Source organism: Hypanus sabinus, chromosome 26 (genome assembly GCF_030144855.1).
Source record: "Hypanus sabinus isolate sHypSab1 chromosome 26, sHypSab1.hap1, whole genome shotgun sequence".
Lineage (NCBI taxonomy): Eukaryota > Metazoa > Chordata > Chondrichthyes > Myliobatiformes > Dasyatidae > Hypanus > Hypanus sabinus.
In genome coordinates this window covers 32,605,065-32,632,223 of record NC_082731.1, presented here as the reverse complement: position 1 = coordinate 32,632,223, position 27,159 = coordinate 32,605,065, and the positions used below count along the sequence as shown (strand labels likewise).

The following is a 27,159-nucleotide window of genomic DNA, read 5'->3' as shown; positions in this document are numbered from 1 at the left end:
GGCTGAGGAAATAGAAGGGCAGGTTAGTAAGTTTGTGGATGACATGAAGTTTGTTGGTGTCATGGATAGTGTAAAAGGCTGTTGTAGTTAAAATACGACATTGATAGGATGCAGAGCTGGGCTGAGAAGTGACAGATGGAGTTCAGTCCAGAAGAGTGTGAAGTGATCCACTTTGAAAAGTCGAACTTGAAGGCAGAATACAGGGTTAATAGCAGGATTCTTAACATTATGGAGAAAAAGGGGATCTTGGGGTCTATGTCCATAGATCCCTCAAACTTCAAAGGGTTGTTAAAAAGGTGTGTGGTGTGTTGGTTTTCATTAGTCAGGGGACTGAGTCAAGAGCCATGAGTCAATGTTGCAGCTCTATGAAACTCTGGTTAGATCATTCTTGGTGCATTGCGTTCAGTTCTGGTTACCTCGTTATAGGAAGGATGTAGAAGCTTTGGACAGGGTGCAGAGGAGATTTACTAGGATGCTGCCTGGATCTTTTATGTGGAAAAGTTGAACGAGTTAGGGTTTTCCTCTTTAGAGGAAAGGAGGATGAGAAATGGATTTGATAGAGAGGTATAAGATGATAAAGAGGCATTAGAGTAGACAGCCAGCACCTTTTACTCAGGGCAGTAATGGCTAATATGAGGGGGCATGATCTTAAATTGACTGGAGGAAAGTATAGGGAGTATATCAAAGTTAGGTCTTTTACGCAGATTGGTGGATATGTAGAAAATGCTGCCAAGGGTGGTGCTAGGGCCATTAGGAACATTTATGAGATTCTTAGATAGGCAAGTGGATGGATGAAAAATGGAGGGCTATGCAGGAAGAAAGCATTAGATTGATCTTGGAGTAGGTTAAAAGATCAACACAATATTGTGGGCCAAAGGGCCTATAATGTTCGATGTTCTGACACAAGTAACGGAGGTCCCAGCACTGATCCCTGCTTAACACCATTTTCAGCTGGCTCACCAATGACCTGCCATAATAAGGTTAGAAGTGGAGATGTTTACCGACATTCATAAACTTTACATCCTGCACCACTTCTCGTAAAACTGAAGAATTGGTCAGTCATAACTTCCGACCGATTTTTGTTAAATGACTGAACAGTCCTTCAGAAGGTCTCGAGCAGCTCGAGAATGTGGTCTTCTAAAAGGCAATCAGAATTGACCATTAATGCAAGCCTTGCGAGCAAAACCCTCATTCCACAGGGGAATTAACATTATGGTTGGGGCATGAAGCATGTTAAGCTACTGCCGTGCTTAAGAGCCCCTCTTGTTGTTTGATGCATAAATCTGTTTGAAATTTAGATATCATAGACTTCAATTTCAGAAACTTTCTTTTTCTGTTTATAGGACATAATGAATAAGAGAAATCCCCGCCTTGTCCCGTATAATCTCCTGGATGAGCGTACAAAGAAAACAAATCGAAACAGTTTGTGTGAGGCTGTCCGAACACTGATTGGTTATGGCTACAACATTGAGCCACCAGATCAAGAAACCAGTAAGTAACCATAAATCAGTGGCAGTATGTAAACGTAGAGAAAAGCTTTCCAGGACTGTAGTCCATCTGGCATAAGTAATGATTTGACAAGAGAAATGTACAAAATAATGTACTGAAAAGGATAGCTGTGAAGGCTGTGAGTTTAGCTGCGGCATGCAGAAGCTGATGGCGACCCGTGAGTCTGGGAGCAGCTGCATCTGTTGAAATTGTTCGCGTCTTGAGGAAGTTTGTGTGTGAGATGCTAAGATAGAGTTGTGTGTTTCTGTACTTGGATTTATTGGTCAAGAAGGCAGCAAGGTTAGGTAGTTATTTACATTTATTCTTGAATCATCTACGGTATAGGACGATGTGACTGTAGTTTAATGGAAACTCTGGATGATGTGGTCAGAGAACATAAGAGCGTGAGAAATAGGAGCAGGAGTCAGCCATCTGGCCCGTCAAGTCTGCTCCACCATTCAATAAGATCGTGGCTGATCGATAGCTACCTGCCTTTTCCCCATAACCCTTAATTCCCCAACTATGCAAAAATCTATCCAACCTTGTCTTAAATATATTCCACTACTTCATTAGGCAGAGAATTCCATAGATTCACCACCCTATGGGAAAAACAGCCACCTCCATCCTAAATCTACTTCCCCGAATCTTGAGGCTATGTCCCCTAGTTCTAGCCTCACCTATTAGTGGTAACAACTGTCCTGCCTCTATCTTATTTATCTGTTGCATAATTTTATGTTTATGTTTCTAGAGGTAGGATAATTTATCATTGGGAGCAAAGAAAAGTCTGATATATCTAATAATTATTTATTAATCTTAACTGGAGAAGACGCTATAAATTTAACAACGAGAAACCAAGTGCTCCAAGAAGGTGTGGAACAAAATTAAAGGGACATGCAGTAAGTGACAGTCAATAGTTGGGATGGCGCTAGAGAAAGGCTTTTAAGCCATTTAAATTAATTAGTGATCCCACAAACCTAAGCCCTGGCAGGCTAGGTCGGACAAACCACCCAAAGCAAGCATAACGCCTGGAAGAGTCAGGGAGACCTCCTTTGTACCAGAAAGTGTAGCCACCGGAGAAGCCTGAAGTGTGGGTGCTTGAGACCACATCCATCCCTTCCCAGCATCCTTTTCGATCACTGGAGATCAAGACAGAGGACTTGAGAGCAAGATTGTTTTGTCTGAGGTACACTACATAAGGAGGAGGAGGAAGACCAAGATGGTGGCGCGACGCAGCTTGCAGCGGCCAATTCGGAGCTGATATGTTATTTGTTAAGCAGGGGTGCCATGCGGAATCTTAATCTAATGAAAAACGGACGCGGGAGCACAGAGCACGGGAGGAACATCTGGAAATCTACAGGAGGGCCCTCTTCGTTGCTGCTGTTGCTGTGAGGTTCGGGTCTCTGCTGAGAAGAACAGGCCCCCAGTCCTCGGGGTCGCGTTGCCGGTGGCCATTGGCGGGGGCGTCTTAATACACCTGGCAGAGGATGGTGCTCAGAGAAGCTGTGCCGGAGGGGAAGGTCGGAGGCTCGGAGGTTCGACGGACTCGGAGTCGGCTGCGGTCAGGTCACTTGCAGTGTGTGCTGTGTCTGCGAGGCTGGGTTCAACGGAGCTTTCATTGTGTGCTGCGTCTGCGAGACTGAGTCCGGCGGTGCTGTGTAAGTCCATAGCGGGGGTACTCCCTTCTGCTGCCGGCGTGGGATGGCGAATCTTTCAGGACCCTGAGGACTTGTGGAAACAGTGTGGTGGTTTCTTTCGACCTTATAGTCTTTTAACATCTTTGGACTATTTTTACCGTGCCCATGGTCTGTTTTTTATCAAATTATGGTATTGTTTGCACTGTTGTAACTATGTGGTTTTGTGCAGGTCTTGTAGCTTTAGTTTTTGGTCTTGTTTTGTCTGGTGGATTTGGAGCTCCTTTCCAGGAAATGTGCTAAGATGGTAGCGCAATATTAATACGCAGCAGCCTCTCCTGACTCTGGATTAGGGATTGCCGGACATTATGTGGATTTTCTGGTGTAGTCTATTTTGTCATGTGCTTTGTTGATATCATTCTGGAGGAACATTGTCTCATTTTTTAACTGCATTGTATTTGTGGTTTCTAAATGACAATAAACTGAATCTGAACCTGAATAAGGGGCTACTGTGAAGGTGGTTTCACAGAAATATAACTCACCTTCAACTCTCCTGCCATCATACTCCCAGATGAGTTTTTTTGATCTACCACTTGGACTAGGTGGGAGAGGCATAGAGTCTGAGAAGACTATAGCACAGTAATAGGCCCTTCGGCCCATCAAATGTATCCAGTACTTCCGCTGGCAGCTAGTTTCATGCTCTCTGAGTGAAGAAGTTCTCTCTCATCTTCCCTTTAAGCATTTCACTTTTCATTCTTAACCCATGACCTCCAATTCTAGTCTCACCCAACCTCAGTGGGAAAAGCCTGCTTACATTTACCCTTTCTATATCCCTCACAATTCTGTATTCCTCTATCAAGTCTCCCCGCAATCTTCTATGTACTAGGGAATAAAATCTTAACCTATTTAATCTTTCCCTTTAACTCAGGTTCTCAAGACCCGACAATATCCTTGTAAATTTTCTCTGCCAATCTTATTTTCATCTTTCTTGTATGTAGGTGACCAAAACTGGACACAATACTCCAAATTAGGCCTCACCAATGTCTTCTACAATTTCAAAGTAACATCCGAACTCCTGTGCTCCATACATTGATTTATGAAGGCCAATATGTTAAAAGCTTTCTTTATGACTCTATCTACTTGTGACATCACTTTCAATGAATTATATATCTGTATTCCCAGATCCCTGTGTTCTACCATACTCCTCAGTGCCCGACCGCTCACTGTGGAAGACCTGGCCTGATCTGCCTGTAACCCTCAGGTTCGGCTAGCAGATTAATCTAGAGTAGGACAGCCACCGGCCTGGTCAAACTTGAGAAATCTTGTTTGGGTAGATGCTGCCTGATGTGCTCCCCTGTTACAAATCAGTACCATGAAATAACAAACAGTACACAATATGCAGTTAAATGACTGAGCTTTGTATTTCTTAATTTGACTATGGGGTTAGTAAAGAAACAAAAAGGAAGAAGGGCCCGTTCTCATGAAACAGTCTAATGCGCAACGTTGGCGCTCACGGTTTTCCCGTCTGGCTGTTCTCCGTTGATTTTACCCCTGGCATTGACTCCTGACCACATTCCAAGTTCACTCCATCTTGTAGACTACGACATCCCCATTCTGGCATCTTCTCTCTCCATCTTCCGCCAAACAAAAGTCCGCGAATACCTTCTCTCAGACCCGCAAGAAAGAAACAACATGCCTCTCATTGGCCGGCACACATTCCAAAGCCCCCGTTATCTCTAGTCATATTCCAAACACTGTTGCTACAGAGAAACCATTACATTAGCAGTGAAACATTACAGCGTGTTAGTGCCATTTCTCAGCCTATTTCACCAGTTGGTCCAGATCCCAATGCAAGCTTTGATAGTCTAACTCAGTCTACTACCAGTCTTGGTGTCAGCCATAAATTTGCTGACCAGTTTACCACAGTATCATCCAGATCTTTGATATCGATGGAAAAACAACAATGGACACAGCAGCGCTCCCTGCGGCACACCACTAGTCACTGGCCTCCAGTCAGAGAGGCAACCATCTGCAACCACTCTCTAGCTTCTTCCAGAATCCGATGTGTCTAATTTACTACCTCATCCTGAGTCATCTTGAACAACCTCAAATGTGGGAATTTATCAAAGGCTAAAGTCCATGTAGACAACATCTGCCTCACCTTCCTCAATTTTCCTGGTAACTTCCTCAAAAAACTCTAAGATTGGTTAGACACAACTTACCGTGCGTAAAGCCATGTTGACTATCGCTAGTCAGCCTCATACATGTCCAGATCCTTGGAATACAATAGACAATAGACAATAGGTGCAGAAGTAGACCATTCGGCCCCTCGAGTCTGCACCGCCATTCTGAGATCATGGCTGATCATTCACTATCAATACCCAGTCCCTGCCTTGTCCCCATATCCCTTGATTCCCCTATCCATCAGATATCTATCCAGCTCCTTCTTGAAAGCATCCAGAGAATTGGCCTCCACCGTCTTCCGAGGCAGTGCATTCCACACCTCCACAACTCTCTGGGAGAAGAAGCTCTTCCTCAACTCTGTTTTAAATAACTGACCTCTTATTCTCAATCCATGCCCTCTGGTACTGGACTCTCCCAACATCTGGAACATATTACCTGCCTCAATCCTATCAAATCCTTTAATTATCTTAAACGTTTCAATCAGATCCCCTCTCAATCTCCTCAATTCCAGCGTGTACAAGCCCAATCTCTCCAATCTCTCTGCGTAAGACAGCCCTGCCATCCCAGGAATCAACCTAGTGAATCTATGCTGCACTTCCTCAATTGCCAGAATGTCCTTCCTTAAACCTGGAGACCAAAACTGTACACAATATTCCAGGTGTGGTCTCACCAGGGCCCTGTACAAATGCAAAAGAACATCCTTGCTCTTATATTCAATTCCCCTTGTAACAAAGGCCAACATTCCATTTTCCCTCTTCACTGCCTGTTGCACTTGCTCATTCACCTTCATTGACTGGTGAACTAGGACTCCTAGGTCTCTTTGCATTTCTCCCTTACCTAACTCGACACCGTTCAGACAATACTCTGCCCTCTTGTTCCAGCTTCCAAAGTGGATAACTTCACATTTATTCACATTGAATGACATCTGCCAAGTATCTGCCCACTCACTCAGCCTATCCAAGTCTCCCTGTATTCTCCTAACGTCCTCTTCGCATGTCACACTGCCACCCAGTTTAGTATCGTCAGCAAACTTGCTGATATAGTTTTCAATGCCCTCATCTAAATCATTGACATAAATCGTAAAGAGCTGTGGTCCCAATACAGAGCCCTGTGGTACCCCACTAGTCACCTCCAGCCAGTCTGAGAAACACCCATTCACTGCTACCCTTTGCTTTCTATCTGCCAACCAGTTTTCTATCCATGTTGAAACCCTGCCCCCAATGCCATGAGCTCTGATTTTACTCACCAATCTCCTATGTGGCACCTTATCGAATGCCTTCTGAAAATCTAGGTACACAATATCCACTGGCTTACCCTCGTCTAACATCCTTGTTACACCCTCAAAAAACTCCAACAGATTAGTCAAGCATGATTTGCCCTTGGTAAATCCATGCTGGCTCGGCCTAATCCTATTTCTGCCATCTAGATGTGCCACTATTTTGTCCTTAATAATGGACTCAAGCATCTTCCCCACGACTGACGTTAGGCTAACAGGGCGATAGTTCTCCGTTTTCTCCTTCCCTCCCTTCTTGAAAAGTGGGACAACATTAGCCACTCTCCAATCTTCAGGAACTGATCCTGAATCTAAGGAACATTGGAAAATGATTACCAATGCATCCGCAATTTCCTGAGCCACCTCTTTTAGAACCCTCGGATGCAGACCATCTGGACCCGGGGATTTATTAGCCTTCAGTCCTACCAGTCTACTCATCACAGTTTCTTTCCTAATGTCAATCTGTCTCAATTCCTCTGATATCTTATGACCCTGGCCCATCCATACATCTGGGAGATTGCTTGTGTCCTCCCTGGTGAAGACAGATCTAAAGTATGCATTAAATTCTGTTGCCATTTCCCTGTTTCCCATAACAATTTCTCCCAATTCATTCTTCAAGGGGCCAACATTGTTCTTAACTATCTTCTTTCTCTTCACATAGCTAAAAAAGCTTTTGCTATCCCCTTTTATATTCCTGGCTAGACTGAGCTCATACCTGATTTTTTCTCTCCGTATTGCTTTTTTAGTTACGATCTGCTGTTCCTTAAAACTTTCCCAATCATCTGTATTCCCACTCATCTTAGCCCTGTCATACTTCTTTTTCTTTAATGCTATACAATCTCTGACTTCCTTTGTCAACCACTGTGGCCCCTTCCCCCTCTTTGAATCCTTCCTTCTCATTGGAATGAAACTGCATTTGCATCTTTTGTATTATGCCCAAGAATATCTGCCACTGCTGATCCACTGTCTTTCCTGCCAGGGCATCCGCCCATTTAACTTTGGCCAGCTCTTCCCTCATGGCTCCGTAGTCTCCTTTATTTAATTGCAACACTGACACCTCTGATCTGCCCCTATCCCTCTCAAATTGTAGATAAAAACTTATCATGTTATGATCACTACTTCCTAATGGCTCCTTTACTTCAAGATCACTTATCAATTCCTGTTCATTACACATCACCATGTCCAAAATAGCCTCGTTCCTGGTTGGCTCAAGCACAATACCTTCCAGTAACTTCCCCACTGCTGACGTCCGGCTCGTCAGCCTCTAATTTCCTGGCTTATTCTCAGAGCCTTTCTTAAACATCACCTATCTTCCAATCCTCTAGCAGCTCACCCATGGCTAAAGATGTCTTAAATATCTCTGCTAGGGGCCCCTGCAATTTCTGCACTAGCCTCCCACTGGGTCGGAAGGAGCACATGGTCAGGCCTTGGGGATTTATACACCCTAATTTGCCTCAAGACAGAAAGAAACAACTCCTCTGTAATCTGTATATGGTCCATGACCTTGCTGCTACATTGCTTCACGTCTATAGGCTCTTGTGTCCATCTTCTGTGCAAATATAGATGCAAAAATAGTCTGTTTAAGACCTCCCCCATTTCTTTCAGATCCACGTATAGATTACCACCCTGATCTTCCAGGGGACCAATTTTGTCTCTTGCAATCCTTTGGTTGTTAATATATCTGTAGAAGCCCTTAGATTCTCCTTCACGTTGTCTGCCAGAGCATCCTCATGCCTTCTGTTCACCCTCCTGATTTCCTTCAAAAGTGGCAGGGAAAAAAGGCAACAGGATCTGCTTTGTGATAAAACATTGTGGTGCATGGATGTGGAGGTCTTGTCCCTGACCTTGAACATCTGGCACTAAAGTGCCAACCTTTCTAGCTACTGTAGGAGTTCTCCTCTGCCTTCCTGACTGTAGTCTATGTACCACCTCAGACAGACATCCAGCCAGCGCTTGGGGACCTAAATGCCGTAATTAACAAGAACGAATCTGCATACCCCATCACCCCATGTGGCAGGAGATTTTAATCAGGCCAGTTTGAAAAAAGCCTTTGCTTATCTACTATTAACACATCACCTGCAGCACAAGAGGATCCAACACACTCAACCACTGCTGCATCAAGTACACCTTCCACTCCATTCTTTTCCTGCACCTTGGTAAATCAGGTGACACAGTTGTGCATCTTCTGCCTGTGTACGGACCAAGACTGAAGAGCACAGTGCCGGGGTAGAGGGCTGTGAAGAGGTGGTGGAGCGAGCTTGGGCTGGCTTCGAGTCGGTGGACTAGGCCACATTCAAAGATTTGTCAGCGGACCTCAGTGAATTTGCCACAGTTAGTTTTAGTGTGAATCAACTTCTCCTTCTGAGATTACCTGGATCGGATCCCTTTTGCCTATTGCCACAGCAGGTATGATTTCTCTTGCTCTTCTCTCCCTGCAATCTGCACAACGGGAACACTGACGTCAGGTTGCTATTCATTAACTGCGGCTCAGCGTTCAATGCAGTCATCTCACCAAGCCTATCAATCTTCACGACTTGAAGCTCTGTACCTCCTTCTGCAACTGGTTGCTTGAGTTCCTCATCAGCAGACCCCAATCATTGAGGATTCGTAACAACATCTCTTTGCTGATCATCAACACTGGTGCATTTCAAGACTGCTGGTTTAGACCCCTGCTCTAATCCATATATGCACATGACTGTATCACTCCAATGCGGTACACAAATTCACCAATGACACTGCTATTAGGATGATTCATAGATGGCGTGATTCTGAAAAATGACCAAATAAAATCTACTGAAATTCCTCAGTTGCAGGACAGTTCCAGCAGATGGGAAGGTAGCAACTGTAACTCAATGCCTTCACGAAAGGAGGGAGAGGAAAAAAGGAACAATAAAGCAATTAACCAGATGTCAGTTGGCAAATTACTGGAAAAAATTATGAAGATATAACAACATCTACTGAGTAGATCATGATTCACTTAGACAGTGTTAAAATGGTTTATGGAAAGTTTTGTGTCGGACACATAACCATATAACCATATAACAATCACAGCACGGAAACGCCATCTCGGCCCTCTTAGTCCATGCCGAACTCTTAATCTCACCTAGTCCCACCTACCCGCACTCAGCCCATAACCCTCCACTCCTTTCCTGTCCATATACCTATCCAATTTTACCTTAAATGACACAACTGAACTGGCCTCTACTACTTCTACAGGAAGCTCATTCCACACAGCTATCACTCTCTGAGTAAAGAAATACCCCCTTGCGTTTCCCTTAAACTTCTGCCCCCTAACTCTCAAATCATGTCCTCTCGTTTGAATCTCCCCTACTCTCAATGGAAACAACTTATTCATGTCAACTCTATCTATCCCTCTCAAAATTTTAAATACCTCGATCAAATCCCCCCTCAACCCTCTACGCTCCAATGAATAGAGACCTAACTTGCTCAACCTTTCTCTGTAACTTAAGTGCTGAAACCCAGGTAACATCCTAGTAAATCGTCTCTGCACTCTCTCTAATTTATTGATATCTTTCCTATAATTCGGTGACCAGAACTGTACACAATATTCAAAATTTGGCCTTACCAATGCCTTGTACAATTTTAACATTACATCCCAACTTCTGTTCTCAATGCTTTGATTTATAAAGGCCTGCGTTCCAAAAGCCTTCTTCACCACCCTATCTACATGAGACTCCACCTTCAGGGAACTATGCACTGTTATTCCTAGATCTCTCTGTTCCACTGCATTCCTCAATGCCCTACCATTTACCCTGTATGTTCTATTTGGATTGTTCCTGCCAAAATGTAGAACCTCACACTTCTCACATTTTCTTGGTGAAAACATATTTAAGAATTTATTCCACAAAGCTTGTTACGTATAGTTAAGAGCTGATGAGACCGTGGTAGATGAAGATATTATCTGTGTAGATATTGCCAGGTAGAAAAATAGGTGGTTAATTTTCTGGTTGGTAGGTTGCACTGTAGATAGTGAATGTAGATAGACATAATTCAGGGCCCAATACTTATCATTAATGTGGGCTTCATTAATGATCAGTATTGGGCCCTGAACTATGTCTGTCTACATTCATGGCCTTTGATATTGCGTTGTTTACCGAGCTTGGCAATTAGCTTGCAGGCGTTTCATTATCAGTCGAGATGACATCATCAGTGTGCAGTTGTAGGTGTTTCTCTCTGGGAGCACTCACATTTATATAGCTCTCAGTTTGCTTACCTCGATCCCGATTGGCCAGCCTTTCATTTGACCCTTGCAATCCATTGGCTCGTGTTTCTGTGGCTCTTAGGACTTTGTAGATGGCATCTATTTGTACATGTCTGTTTACAGAAGGAGAGAGCCACACTACTAAAGATTCTCGTGCATGTTCCGTGTTTCTCTGTGGTGTCCCAGTTAAAGCGGTAACCTTCTTGGTCTTCGTGTACTGAGCTCAAGAGACAGTAGCTCATGACTCTGTACATGTGTTTAGTTTGTGTTCCTGTAGACGAGTTGAGAGCTTAGGTCCTGTCTGGCCAGCATAGTTCTTTTTGCAGTCTCCTGTACACTACATTGATTTGTCAGTTGTCTTTAGTGATGCCTTGGTTCATGAGACAAGTTTCCCTAAAGTCGCTGTTGATTTGTGTGCAATTACGATTCCTTGAAGTTCAGGCAGTCAAGCTGTCATTTCTGATATATTCTCGATGTAAGGCAAGGTCAGATATTTCAATGCGAGTTAAGTAAGGTCTGCATGACTTTCTTTGGTAAGCATCTCCTCATGGCCTGTTTGAAGGACATAGTGCTGTGTATGTTAAAATGGCATTGCTGAGCATCTGTCTCTGTCTTATGCAAAAACCCCAAGACACTGATGCATATGGCCCAAGATCATATGGATCAATATCGGCTTGCATGAGGAAAATTTAAATGAACACCACCAACTCCCAACAATATGCAGAGTGTTAATAGTGAATGCAGTGTGCTTGAAGGACAATTTGGGAACTGAGGGGATTTGTAGATGATTTTGCAGGTTGAGGGTGGGAGATTTAAATAATTACCATTTCTGTATGTCATGATACTCAACGGTCAGTTTTAATCACTCACATTCTTTTCTTTTGCCAGCTGCCCATGTTACAGGCAAAGGCCGCACTGAAAAGGTGCGGCTGTTTCGTGCTGAGAAGTCGTATGCAGTGAAGAGTGGAAAGTGGTACTTTGAGTTTGAAGCTGTAACCGTCGGGGAAATGAGGGTAGGATGGGCGCGGCCTGACTGCAGGCCTGATATACCGCTGGGTGTTGATGACCTTGCCTTTGTGTTTAATGGATTTAAGGTTCGTTGCATTTTTTTTTCTCTTGAAATTTACAATTCAATTGCTATTGCACAGCTCCAGAAATGAACGATTAGCTGCCCAACCTGCTGAGTTCCTCTAGCATGTTGTACATTTGATTTGACCGCAGCAACTGCAGTGTACAGACAGACAGACATACTTTATTGATCCCGAGGGAAAGTGGGTTTTGTTACAGCCGCGCCAACCAAGAATAGTGTAGAAATATAGCAATATAAAACCATAAATAATTAAATAATAATAAGTTAATGATGCCAAGTAGAAATAAGTCCAGGACCACCCTATGGGCTGACACTCCGAGGGAGGAGTTGTAAATTTTGATGGCCATAGGCAGGAATGACTTCCTATGATGCTCAGTGTTACATCTCGGTGGAGTGTTACATCTCAGTGGAATGAGTCTCTGGCTGAATGTACTCCTGTGCCTAACCAGTACATTATGGAGTGGATGGGAGTCAAATACTTGTGTTTACAATTAATCTTCATGTTCCTTTGTCTAGACAGTGAGTGAAGTTAAAGCATTACAGTAAGCTCAGGTGGTAAGAATTCAAGTATAGCGTTCACCAGTGAGAATTACTGAACCACGATCATGTCTGATCTCACTCTTTCCCTTTTCCCTTTCATGTCACCCCTGACATTTCCAGCCTATACATGAACTCTAATGTTTTATAATTAGTAATGACATCCACATATAATGAAAAGAGGCAAAACTCACTATTGTTTAATTGCTCTTAAATAGTTTCAATCACTTTTATGTGCAACGTTGTAACCCATAGTAAAAAAAAATTAGTTTGACTGCTGAAAGGTAAACTACAGAGAGGTAATAAATTTTGAAGCAGGTAATTGGTAAATGAATATCAGTATATTTAGGTATGAGTTAGCTCCAAGGTAGGAAAGATGCTGGCATCTACTCCTTGGAAAATGTGCATCTCTAAGAGGGGCAGGATACAACTAAATTAAAGACTAAATATAGTGACATAAGTTATAAAACCCCATATATAAAAAAAAGCAGAAGACAAAAGCACTGGAAAATTTTGCAGAGGAATAGAAATTGAAAGTAACAAGCTTATGTTAAAGATTTAATTAAGAAGCTCTGTAAATAGAAATGATTTGGAAGCACCAGGGAAACTGGGAAGAAGTGTTATTAAAATAATATCAGAATACCTATCAAGAAAGTTTGCAAAATAAAAGAACGGTGGCCTGACTATAGTGTTGGAAGCTTTGAGATGTAAAGAAGATAGTAGCAAATGGATCATGTACATCCTGCTTCTTTGTGCTTCATCACCCAATTTCAATGCAAAGGAAATCATAAAGCAAAGTTTAGGATTTGTCACATAGACGAGAAAGCCTGTGCTTTTCGTTCCAGTATCCTCTGAGGGGCCATGCATTTTGCACACATAATCTAGAACTGTTCAGTGGTGGCCAACGACATACAGCCCAGTCTGCAGGCTGTTTTTGTAGAAGCAGGGTCTTGATGAGCTGTAAAGCAGAAACAGACTTAAGAGGCACTTTAATTTCTTCAATAATTGGAGTGAGCTAAAGGAACCTCCCTGACCAGGTTACAGTTCAGAGGTTGGAATTGGATTTTTAAGTCATCTCCTTAGCTGATACACTGTTGGGTTCTCCATTGCTTCTATCCTTCCACCGTCCCACAGGAAATACCTGAGAAGTTTCTCTACACAGTTTGTGTTTAAAATTTAGAACTCATTTTGACAAGGATTAGCTGAGCTAAATATATAGATTCATTTAAGAAGGAGCTGAATAAAGTGAAGGAGGAGGGTCTAGATATGTTGATGGGCTTCGTCAAGAAGGCTTGAGAGGAAGCTCATGCATGGTGTACAAATTCTTATGTTTGTAGTGCTGATCGAGTGGTTTCATTACTGTAAATGCTATACTACCCTTTTGAAATTGTGGAACACAAAAAACTGTTTTGCTTCAAGTTTTGCTTATTTTGAGGCTATGTTTACCCATTTGCTAAAACCATTTAACCGTTTGTCAGGGAATTTTAAAATAGAGCTTGATACCAGACTTCAAATGGCAAATCTCTGATTTTAACGTAATGTCATGGAGTCCACGTGCGTGGAATTCTGAGTTGCAAGGAAATCAGCTTGTGTTTATTTCCGGAGGCAGACAGATGACTAAAACCAGTATCCCTCTTAGATGTCAAAGAGTTGACTGTCAATAGAGTCTCTTCTCAGGGTCTGTGGCACCTTTGTCTACACTTACTTTGTTTATGCAGCTGTGTTATCTCTGTAAGGAGTGATCTCACAATGATCTTTGTTATGTAGATTTGCAACTTAATTGGAAAACACAGAATGCCCACAAGATCACAAAGCTTTAGCAATGGTCTGCTCTTTTAACCCTATATTCAAAATGCTCTTCCACACCAATGAGATTCGTGTCGGCTGCAGACTCCTAAGTATCTCTCTCTGTATTACCTCAGGGTCAGCGCTGGCATATAGGGAGTGAGCCTTTTGGACGTACTTGGCAACCTGGCGATGTAGTTGGTTGTATGATTGACTTAAATGAAATGCACATCATGTTCACGCTTAACGGCGAGATGCTAATCAGAGACTCTGGTTCCGAGTTGGCTTTCAAGGACATTGAAGTTGGCGATGGTGAGTTATTGTAGGGATTTTGAAAGATGCGTGAGAGCATTTATTATTTTGGTTTTTCAGAGAATTTTTCCAGTGATGTCAAAGCTGTCACAGAATAATAATCTGTCACCTCAGAAAACAGCATTGTCTGCAAATAGTAATCCTCTGATGATCCTTGTCAATGAAGATGGAAGTGTAATTTGATATCCATTTCATGACATAGTTAATTGAAAAAAGACATTTCAGTAGGATGGTTTAATGGCGGAAAATAATATCTAGCTTTCAAAATTTTGCAACATAATATGCACAATTATAATATGCCAAAAACTTAACTGGCTGACACCTCCAAAGATCTGATAGTATTATATTACAGTTAGTAAGTTAAAAATCATCCTTGTTCTAAATGCATAGGATAGGCAAAGGAGAATCGGTTGGTTCTGTCTGCTTGGATTTTCAGAAGACCTTTGACAAGGTACCATACATAAGGCTGCTTAACAGGTTAAGAGAGCATGGTATTACAGGATGAAGCAGTGGCTGATTGGCAGGAGGCAAAGAGTGAGAATAAAGGCCTTTTCTGGTTGTCTGCCGGAGACTAGTGGTGTTCCACAGGTGTCTGTGTTGGGACTGCTTTTTATGTTCTCTGTCAATGATTTGGATAATGGAATTGATGGCTTTGTTGCAAAGTTTGCAGAAGATACGAAGGTATGTGGAGGAACAGGTAGTTTTGAGGAAGTAAAGAGGCTACTAAGGAGGACTTAGATCATGAGAATGGGCAAAGAAGTGGCAGATGGAATACAGTGTGGGGAAGTATATGGTAATGCACTTTGGTGGAAGAAATAAAAGAGTAGAATATTTTCTAAATGGAGAGAAAATTCAAAAATCTGAGGTGCAAAGGGACTTGAGAGTCCTTGTGCAGGATCCTGTAAAGATTAATTTGCAGATAAGTTGGTGATGAGGAAGGCAAATGTGATGTTAACATTGATTTAAAGAAGAATAAAATATAAAAGCAAGGATGTAATGTTGAGGCTTTATTAGCTTCGTTCCAGTACTGTGAGCAGTTTTAGGCCCCTTATTTTAGAAAAGATGTGCTGAAATTGGAGAGGGTTCAAAGGAGATGCATGAAACTGTTTTCAGGTTTGAATGGCTTGTCATATGAAGAGTGTCTGATGGTTCTGAGCCTGTATTCACTAGAATTCAGAATAATGAGGGGTGACCTTATTGAAATATATCGAATGTTGAAAGGCCATGATAGAATGGATATGGATTGGATGTTTCCTATGGTGTGGGGAATCTAGGACCAGAGGACGCAGCCTCAGAATAGCAGGTTGTCCTTTTAAAATGGAGATGAGGAGGAATTTCTTTAGCCAGAGAGTGGTGACTGTGTGGAATTCTTTGCCACAGACAGCTGTGGATGTGGAGTCTTTATGTATATTTAAGGCAGAGGTTGATGCATTCTTGATTGGTCAGGACATGAAGGGATACGGGGAGAAGGCAGGAGATTGGAGTGGAGAAGATAAATGGATCAGTCGTGATGAAATGGTGGAGTAAACCTGATAGGCCAAACGTTCTGCTCCTGAATCTTATGGTCTTATACAGAAGGGAATACATTTGACATCTTTGCATTGTCTTTAGTCCCAGGCATGGTCTTAGACGTGGCCAAAAAGTCTCTGTTTAAGATGGGCAATAGAGACAAACTGTGAAACTACAATGATGGGAAAATGACTGAATAAGATCCTTATGGATAGGATCTGGAAAATGCATGGACTTGTGAGGAAAAGTCAGCATGTTTGTACAGGAGTTCTCATTAACGTTTGAGGTGACAAAGGTGATTGATGAGAGGGCAGTAGATGTTGTAAAATAGGTTTTATTAAATCTTCTGATAAGGTACCTACCCAATGATGCACTAAATCTCTCTCCTCTCACCTTAAGTTCTATTCCTGTAGTTCTTGATTTCCTAGACCTGGGATAAAGACTTTGCACATTCATCCAATCCATTCCACTCATCATTGTATTCTCCTATGTCAGGTCATTCCTCATTCTCTTATGGTCCAATGAAAAGAAGTCCCAACCTGCTCAACTTCTCTCCAAAGCTCAGTCCCCCAAGTCCTGGCAACGTAAATCTCCGATGAACTCTTATCAGCTTGATGGCATTTTCCCAACAACAGGGTAACCAAAACTGAACACAGTAGTTCAAATGCAGTTTCACCATTGTACAAATGCAATATAACATTCCAACTTCTGTATTTATTACCCTGACTGATGAAGGTGCCAAATGCCTTCTTCAGAATCCTATTTACCTGTGCCAACTTTATGAGGGAATTGTATTGTTGTATTCTTGATCCCTCTGTTCAACAGAACAGAGGCACCGCCTCTTGGATGGTGGGGAGTGTTGTGCCAGTGACAGAACTGACTGAATGCACAATCCTCTGCAGCCTCTTGTGGTCCTGTCTGTTAGTCTCCATGCCAGGCTAAGCTGTAAGCAGTTGAAATGCTCTCCAATGTACACCTATAAAAATTTGTAAGTGTCTTTGCTGACGTACCAAATTTTCCTTTGCCAGATGCTCCTTTATCTCAGGGTTCCCAACCTTTTCTAATGGATCCCTACCAATAACCAAGGGGTCCTTGGACCATTAACTGCATACACCCAAGGCTGAGAACCCCTGCTTTACCTGCAAGCAATCTACTCAGATCAACCTTTTCAAGTTCTTGCCTAATACCATCAAAATTTGCCTTGCTCCAATTTAAATCTTTAATTTGTCGACCAGATCAGTCCCTTTCCATAACTTAATTAAAACTATCAGAACTATGTTCACTGGTCCCAAAGTGCTGCACCACTGACACTTCAGTCACTTGTCTTGCCTATATCCCAAGGGTAGGTTGAGCTCTGCCCTCTCCCTAGTAGGACTTCCTATATATTGCCTGAGGAAAGTTTCATGAACACACTTAAATTCCACTCAATCTAAACCCTTAGCCCTCAGACTATACTGGAGAAGTTACTTACTATGACGACCGCATTATTCTTGCAATGTTCTGCAATCTCCCTGCATATTTGTTCCTCTAATTTCTGTTAACTACTTGAGGCTGATAGTACAATCCCAACGAGTTGACCAACTGCTTGTTTCTCAGTCTCTGTCTACTCCAACTACCTACACATTAGATATGGCCACCTCACTGAAACCTTTGACTATGATGCTGTCAGCAAACCAGATTACCTTAAGTGCTTTCAGCTCCAGCTCCAGCGAGAGACAGCAACCGGACACATTTCCAACAGGAGTAGTCCTTCAGGAGACTGGAAGTCTACCTGATCTCCCACATCCTGCAGAACAAGCATGATCTGCCATCCGGATGCCCTTGCTTACCTTGACCCTTATCACCATTCTTTATCTTTGCTCAAGCCTTAGCGCTTCAAACTCAAACATGCGCATTGAACAGAACCACTCTCCAAATGTCACTCCCATTGGTGCCTACTTCCCTTTTATAACTACAAAACATGTTTTAAACTCTGCTGGCTCCTCTCTTCTGCTGCTAAGATTGCTGAGCCTCAAAGCTAACTCTGGTCAGGAGAAAGAATATTTCAGATGCAGGTAGTTGGGATGAAGCACATCCCTTGAGGAATCTGTGAGATGTATGAGGGAAATGGGACTAGCTTGGATGGGTATCTTAGTTAGAATACAGCTGGTGAACCAAGGGGCCAGTTCCTTACTGTATGACCCTCTATGATGTAGCAATTCACTTAAGAAAGGAATTTGAAGGGACTAAAAGAGACATCAGATAACCCTGGCAGATAAGGTAAAGGAGAATATTAAGAGATTATGTGAGTAAATTAAGAGCAAAGCATTAACCAGAGAGCATTCAGGAATCTTGGGACTTCTACCTCCATTCCTCCATGCTCTGTAGGCTTCTACCATTCATTGTATTTTATTTGACCTTCCAAAATGCATCAACACCTATCTGAATTAAGTTCCAGTACTCTGCTCAGTTTATCAGTTCCCGTCTTCCATCACTTTGCTCACTTTTGCCTTCTCACTTTTGGATTCTCAATCTGATATCTAAGTTTATTTTCCAGGGTTCATTCCTGTGTGCAGCCTGGGACTTTCTCAGGTCGGGCGCATTAACCTGGGCCAAAATGTTAGCAGCCTGAGATATTTCACCATATGTGGTTTACAGGAAGGCTTTGAACCCTTTGCGGTAAATATGAAACGGGACATCACCATGTGGTTCAGTAAAAGTCTGCCTCAGTTTGTTCCTGTTCCCAGTGACCATAGCCATGTTGAGGTAAGTTTCAATAAAAAAAATACTTCTGTACAAATGATGTAGCCTATAAACATTGTAGTCGATCACTAATAAGTAACAAGTCTGTTCTAACAGTAAACTGATATCATTGCATTGTGAAGCTGTACAAAACACTTAATTGAATTGCTGCGCGGATGTGGGCTTTGTGCTTTAAAAAAATGTTGATAATTATTTATTTATTGAGATACAGCGCAGAATAGGCTCTTCTGGCCCTTTGGGCTGTATTGCCCAGTAATTCCCCAATTTAATCCTAGCCTAATCACGGGACAATTTACAATGACCAGTTAACCTACTAACTGGTACATCTTTGAACTGTGGGAGGAAACTGGAGCACTGGCAGAAACCCACATGGTCACAGGCAGAACGTCTAAACTCCATACAGGCAGCGGTGGGAATTTAACCCGTGTCACTGCTACTGTGAAGTATTGTGCTAACCACTACGCTACCGTGCCACTCCAAGGGTAAAGGGTTATGTGGATCCTCTATGAAGCTAAAACAAATTACAGATGTTAGAAGTCTAAAACAAAAATACAGTAATAAATATTGGAAGTAGGTCAGGCATCATTTAAGGAGGGAGAAATTATTAATATTTTTTCCTAATAAGATTTTTATCAGAACTAGTGGAAGATGGTGCATCTGTAAACTTTGAGAGGTAACTGATTTTAACTGATTTTCAATCAAGAAGCTGAAGGGATCATGTGCAAAGCTGGAATGCATTGATTTGTATGAGGGGTGCATGGGGTCATTCATAATGCTGTTTCTTTTGTGGATGCAGCGTGTAGTGTAAATGTCCGTGATGGCAGGAAGAGAGACCACAGACCAAAGTCTAAAATCAGGAAGGGAAAGACAAAAAAGATGATAAGAGAAGCAAAAGTGCAGCCAGTCTTGTCGAAGGAGAAAATGAAAATGGAGTTACCTGAAATTGTTCAATTCAGTATTAAAATTGAAGGCCATCAAAAAGAGATACTGTTCCACAAGCTTATATTAGACACAATTTAACAAGTAGAGGTAACCACTGACCAAAGACCTGTAGAAAATTAAGTGACAAGTGGCTGGAAGTTCATGTTCAGTGAGCTGTTCACCCCAAGCTGTATTCTCCAATATGGGGGATCCAGACTGAGTGCTGAATACAGTACGGTAAGTTAGAAGAGTTTCACTTAGAGAGGCTACTGGAAAGATGGTGGGAATGGAAAAGTTAAGAGGAATAGATATTATAAATCACGCAATTCCATGAGAAGGTGGCTGTTGCAAATGTAAGAATGGACCAGAGAATTGCAGAGGAAGGGGTCTCTTCCAAACGCTGGAAGAAGAAAGTGGTGGAATCTGGTTGGAGCTGTCAAAATGATTTAGAAGGTGAGGACAAGACAAACTCTATTCTTGTTCTAGCTGGAAGCAGAGTTCAAGCTGAGAGTGGAGTTGGGAAATAAAGAAAACATGATTGAGAGAGCTGGTCAACTGATAGAGAATCATAGTTAAGGGAAAAGCAAAATGTCTTAAAGGCACTGATATGAAAAGTTCTGAAATTGAATATAACACTTAGGGAGACAGGGAGAGTGAAATAGAGTCCTTGTAGAAAGCAGGATGGGAAGAACTCAAATCAAAATGGCTTAGTTCCTTGGCTTGTATTGAATATTGATGCTCACCTTCGGTATATACTGTAGTGCAAATTAAGATGCCAAGAAAGGGATGAAAAGAAGCAGATGTGTGAAAGCAAAAGCAAGGTGGAAATTGACAGCAAAACTATTAAGTATTTTGAGTTGCACAAACATGTGGGAAGCAGCATCAGTACAGTCATCAGTATAACAGGAAAGCTAATGTTGATATAGTCATTGAGGAGAAAGTCTGAATAAGGACTAATACAAGAACTACGCCATGTTACCAATGAAGATACCAGTTCAGTTTGGGACTGAGCAAGTTCACGTTGCAAGCCTTTCAGTTCAAGAAAGTTGGAAGAGTTAAAGGAAAATTTGTAAGAGTAAATTTAACAAGATAAAGAAGGGGCTGCCTAGGTTCCTGTCCCAGGAAGTAATGATGAGTTCTCAGACATTTTGATTGGGTTGTGTGTAGATAAGTCCACTGATGGTCAGTGAGTACTTGATTGGGCTGATGATAGTGTTTCTGTGCTTTGAGGAATTACACATCAGTAGCCTCTGACTGATGATATTTAAAATCATTGTAACTTTGATAGCTTTGCCTTAAATCCTTTTGCAGACATTTCTTCTTAGCTCTACAACTTAATGTGTTTATTTCCTCACTTTCCCACTTCAGGTAAATGTTTCTTCTCTTAGCTTTTTGATTCTGTTCTCTCCCCACCAATGATGTTGACTTCCTGAGTGCATTCTGCATTTCATGTTTTTTGTTTTGGAATAGATAAATTTGATAGATGAAAGATAGGGTAAATAACTGTGAAAGATTGTGAGGCCACAGGAACAAGCCTGTTAGTCATCCACAAACATTGTCCTTTTGGAGTGAATATGTTCTACTTGCTGTCTAGTCATTTTCTGCCATTTGGTTAGATTTAGTTGAAAACAACATTTTGGTTAGATATTTTTCCACAGAGTTTGAGAAAATACATTTACCTTTATTACTCTACATATATTGTACATGGAGCTTAGAAAAATAAAGGGCTATGGGTAACCCTAGTAATTTCTAAGATAGGGACATGTACGGCACCTTTGTGGGCCGAAGGGCCTGTATTGTGCTGTCGGTTTTCTATGTTTCTTTGTTTCTGTATTCATGTTATAAAATTCCATGATAGCTCTGAGTAGACAGTGAATACTTAAAGCTAAATTTTCTGTGACAATAATTACTGGCAAAATAATTTTTATGAAGCCATTATTTCATGTGGAAGATAATCCTCAGCCCTTATTTTGAATTAAGTTTGGGGAAAATTTAGATAGTATTGTTTTGAGTTGTACAGTACTATTTATAAAATTATTTACACACTACATTTTTCTGTCTTCGTGCAGATTACTAGAATTGATGGAACAGTTGACAGTCCTCCTTGTTTGAAAGCTTCTCATAAAACCTTTGGATCTCAGAACAGCAATACCGACATGCTGTTCTTCCGGCTCAGCATGCCTGTTGAGTTCCACGACACTTTCAAGTGCACCCCTGGCACTACACCATTGACCAGAATGACAATCCCAGAAGAAGAAGTTGAAGATATTGATATGGATTCAGAGTTTGAAGTCCTTAAAAAGTCCGCCAGCCGAACTCAAACTGAAACACCTGCCAACGAGAAGGAGAACTTTAAGGAGGCACCTAAAGAACAGGCCAAAGCAGAGAATGATAAAGATTCCTCCTCTGAAAAAAGTAAATCCAAAACTAGGTTAGTGATTTTGGTGTTATTTGAAGAGAACACAGGGATTGCTGAGATGATCAAAGTCCAATTATAGTTGTCAACGGTATTTCTTTTTATGGTGTTAGTTTCTATTACCAAAGGAGTGACTTTGCATTTTCTTTGGATCAATAATAGTTCACTCGAATCATCGAAACCTCACAACAGAGAAAACCATTCACCCTTTTGTATCAGTGTGGCATAGCTCAGTCATTACTAACTTTGTTTCCACTTCTCATAATGCAGCTGGTTTAGATCTTTTTTTTCATAATTGAGGTCTCCAGATTTGACCATGGTATTGCATCCTAGCTGTCTGGATATGCAAGCCTGTGCAGTATGATATGGAGACCAAGCTCCCCTGTCCATGCATCTGATAAACCCAAAGGAATGGCAGAGACCGATGCAGTTTGGCACCAGCAGCGTTGCAGGAGTTGCCAGTCAGCATTGAACTCAACGTAGGACTCCCTTAGGGACTCCAGCTCCAGATTTTTCCCTCGGGGTATAGTCACAAGACAGTGGAGGTTTGAGATCAGTTTTCCTTCTCATAGATGAGCTACTAACTATGGCTGATGAGCCCCATCTGCCCAAAGCGAATGGTTTTAAGGCAACGGTAACCTGCCTTTTCCCCTTCACCTGTCAGTAGAAACAGTTCCGCTGGGCTTAGTAGCTAAACCACACATGAAGGCCAGGAGCTGGACTTGGTCATTGGAGGCCATTTGAGGCACACACCTTTGGAAGCATTTAATAGGTAGTTGGAGCTTGTCTTCATTACCACCCCTGGTTATAACAACCTTAAGGAACCTTTAGGTCCTTTAACAGTGAAGAAACAAACCTAATCCTCTGATTGCCCTTTTTTGGTACCTTGGGTGAGGCAGACATGCGTTTGGGTCCCACTAAACATTGAACATTATCTTCTGCCTCTCTTTTGGCTAGACGCTTAGTTCTCCTTGGGTGGAGAGATGTTGCCCCACCCTCTCAAGCCCAATGGCTCAATGATATCATGTCCTGTTTAGACCTTGAAAAAATTCATTATTCACGTCTCAATTCAGACATAAAGTTTCAAAAGGTGTTGGGGACCTTTTCTCAAATACTTTCATAACTCCCCTTTAGATTAAGTTTATTCTTTTTAATCCCTTACTTTCAGCTTTTTTTTCTCTCTGTAAGTTTTATGGTTTCTTTTTGATGGGATTTACATTATAGTTTTGGTAGTAGACATTATAATTTTTAAAATTTATATTTACAGCTCTCTGGGGTCGAACACACCGATTAGTGTTTTTTTACATATTGTAATAGTTGGCCTGGAGTTTTATCGTGGGAGGGTGGGGAGCATACTAACTTTATATGATTTTATTCTGGGTGCTTTTTCCTTATTGTTATGAATTATATATTTGATATGCTTATTTTGCACTGTGGTAATCCTCACTTTGTAGTTGTTTTGTAGAACTGCATAAAAAATTAATTTAAAAAACAGTGAAGAAACAACAATATATTTCCAAGTTAGGATGTTGTAGGTCTTGGTGCTGTTCCCAGATGCATATGTTGCCTCTGGCTTTTTTAATGGTATTTCCTACAGACATGGGGGATGCTGCTGAAGTGGCCCAGGAATTACAGTTCATTATATACACTTAGTGGCCATTTTATGATACACCTGTAAACCTGCTCGTTAATGCAAATATCTAATCAACTCTTCATGTGACAGCAACTCAACACATAAAAGCATGCAGACATGGTCAAGGATTCAGTTGTTGCTCAGACCAATCATCAGAAGTATGATCCAAGTGAATTTGACTGGGGATTGATTGTTGGTGCCAGACAGGGTGGTTTGAGTATCTCAGAAACTACTGATATCCTGGGATTTTCGCGCACAACAGTCTCTAGAATTTACAGAGAATGGTGTGAGAAACAAAAAAACTGTCTGGTGAGCAGCAGTTCTGTGGGTGAAAATACCTTGTTAATGAGAGAGGTCAGAGAGAATGGCCAGACTGGTTCAAGGTGACAGGAACTCAAATAACCACATGTTCCAAAAGCACTGTGCAGAAGAGCATCTCTGAACGCACAATATGTTGAACTGTGAAGCGGATAGGGTACAGCAGCAGAAAGCCATGGACGTACACTCACTGAGTGTCGATTGCACCTCTGGAGCCACATTGTGTCAGTAGTGGAAGAAGTGAAAACTTAGTGAAGTGAATGTATGAATGGAGAGGTTACTTATCCCTGAAAAGTGTCGAGCTGCAGTCATCAAAGCAAGTGGAGCGTATACCATAGCACTCCAAGTTGTGTTTTGGAAATAGTGGAAAAAGTTTGGAATATCAGAAGAGTCACTTTCTGCAGATGACCCAGCTTGTGACCTGCTTTTCATCTGTGGCTATGTCAGTTGTTTTTCTTGTTAAGGGCGATCTTGAAATTTTGATGGTGTAATGATAGGGCCATTTAATGTCAAAGGTGAGTGCTTAACCGTTCACTTGTTGGAAATGGCTGTTAGTCATCTCTGAAACATGGGAGTTTAACCACTCATCTTTGCATTTAATGGTGCATTATTTTATTTGCCACACACCACCAGACCATATCTGAATGTTGTCTATATTCATGTAAATTAAAGTGAATAATATGTAATCATCAGCAAACATCCCTACTGCTAACCTTCCGAGAGAAGTAGGTTCATTGATGAAGATGGTTGGGCTGAGGGCACTTTCCTAAGGAACCTTTACAGTGATGCCTGTGACAATCGACCTTCACAGACACAATCATCTTCCCTTGCACAAGGAATGACTCCGACCACTGAAGTAATTTACCTTGTTGCTGACAGATTATTAGGTTTACCAAGAATCGCTTGGCCACATTCTGTCAGTGTGCCATCATGTAAAATCAATCCTTGTATCTAATTTTGCAGCTTCCCTCCTTACCTAATTCTTTCTATGTTGCAAGATCGTTCCTTGATTCTTTCGTTACTAGCTTACTATTACACACAGGAAACCTTTCAACCTTTCCTTAAATTATAAATCCTGTATACTACGTCTTTCCCCATTTTCAGTTCTGATGAAAATCCTAAAATATTAACTCTTTCTCTACAGAAGTTGCCCGATACTTTGAGCAGTGCCAGCACTTACTGTTTTTATGTATGACTCATTTACCTTTATCTGTCTTTTAGGTTCTTATTCAAAAAAAAGCCTGCCTTCATTGCTCCTCCACCAGTTATACCAACTGTCCCTCGCTTAATAGAAGATGTGGTGCCAGATGACAGGGATGACCCAGAAATTATTATGAACACAACCACGGTAAGTAACTAGCTGGAATCAAAATGAATGAGAAGAAATAATATTTGCTCTCTTAGGCTGTTGGCTGGGGACTATTCTTTTCAAGTTACAAAGTATTTAATATGTTATTCATGAGGTTATTGATGATTTATTTATGAATAGCACTGAACTATCTACATTAATTACATTTCCAAAAGCTCAACTTCACACTTTGAAATCCAATAAAAAGAAATGTCCAACATTTGGCACGTATTTCAAGTTTTACTGCATGTTCGTAACCTCCTGCTCTAATGCTGTACCTAACAGTCTAGGCGTTGGCGCGTGGCCAAGTGGTTAAGACGTTGGTCTAGTGATCTGGAAGTCACCAGTTTGAGCCTCAGCTAAGACAGCGCGTTGTGTCCTTGAGCAAGGCATTTAACCACACATTGCTCTGCGACGACACCAGTGCCAAGCTGTATCGGCCCTTGCCCTTCCCTTGGACAACATCGGTGGCATGGAGAGGGGAAGACTTGCAGCATGGGCAACTGCTGGTCTCCCATACAACCCTGCCCAGGCCTACACCCCGGAAACTTCCCAAGGCGCAAATCCGTGGTCTCTGGAGACTAATGGATGCCTATTTTATGGATGTTTATTGTACAATAACATACCATTCAACATGCTTCAAGGTCTCCTGGAGTGTTGCAGTTGTAGGACATAGTGAATCTCAGGTTCCTGGGGCTCTTGAGAAACTTCGGTGTGAAGATGATAGCATAGATAGATCAGATGGTGAATATATGCTTTCATTAGCTGGGACATGGAAGAGCAGAGGGCAAGGGCTTACAGTGGACAACTTTATAAAGTGTTGGTTAAGCCACAGTTGGGGATCTGGTTGGAACATAGAAGGGATCTGATGCACTGGGAAGGGTACAGGGGTGATTGACCAAGATGATGAAGCATTTTGATTATGAAGAGAAAATAGATAGGGTATGTGTTTTTTCTCTTTAGACTGGAGGAGGTTTAGGGGTATATACATCTAAAAGTCTACCTGATTGGCAGACCATAATTTGTGCGGCTTTGGAGCTGTGCGTCAGACATGGCTATGAGCAGCACTGGGGCCCCATCAGGGATTATATTGGCTGTCTTCCTGTTTACCCTGTACACCTCAGTCTTTAGATACAACACTGAGTTACGTTGTCTGCAGAAATTCTCTGATGACTCAGCATAGTTGGGCGTATAAAGGCAGGATGGGAGAATGAACACGGCCATGATGGAGGACTTTTTCAAATGGTGCAAGCTGAATCATCTGCAGCTCAACAGCAGTTAGCTAAAATAGACAGTGATGGACTTTAGGAAGACTAAGCCTGCACTGCTCTCTGTTACTATTGATTGTGAGGACATGGATGTGGGGAGGACCTTCGGGTAGCTGGGGGTTCACCTGGATGACAAACTTGAGTGATCACCAACACGGAGGCTATGTACAAGAAGGCCCAGAGTCGCCTTTACTTCCTGAGGAGACTGAGGTCATTTGGAGTATGCAGGCCTCTGCTTCACATGTTCTGCCAGTCTGTTGTTGCCTGTATGATCTTCTATGCGATAGTATGCTGGGGCAATGGCATCAACACGGGTGATGCCAACAGGCTCAATAAACTGATTAGAAAGGCTGACTCTCTTACAGGAGTCAAACTGGACACATTGGAGGCTGTGGTAGAACAAAGGACCCCATGGAAAATTCTGGCAATTCTGGACAATGTTTCTCACCCTCTGCATGCCACCTTGGCTGAAAAGAGGAGCA

The 27,159-nt window shown here is 41.9% G+C and overlaps 1 protein-coding gene across 1 annotated transcript in view; it reads left to right on the top strand.

Annotated features, from left to right (window-relative positions):
- Nucleotides 1–27,159, top strand: part of LOC132381739 (ryanodine receptor 1-like) — a 500,293-nt gene that overhangs the window by 98,294 nt on the left and 374,840 nt on the right. Inside the window, exons 26-31 of the mRNA XM_059951310.1 lie at nt 1,344–1,491; nt 11,687–11,892; nt 14,348–14,522; nt 18,568–18,776; nt 21,764–22,125; nt 25,283–25,409. Coding sequence (XP_059807293.1) covers nt 1,344–1,491; nt 11,687–11,892; nt 14,348–14,522; nt 18,568–18,776; nt 21,764–22,125; nt 25,283–25,409 — 1,227 coding nt within the window. The remainder of the gene's footprint in view (nt 1–1,343; nt 1,492–11,686; nt 11,893–14,347; nt 14,523–18,567; nt 18,777–21,763; nt 22,126–25,282; nt 25,410–27,159) is intronic.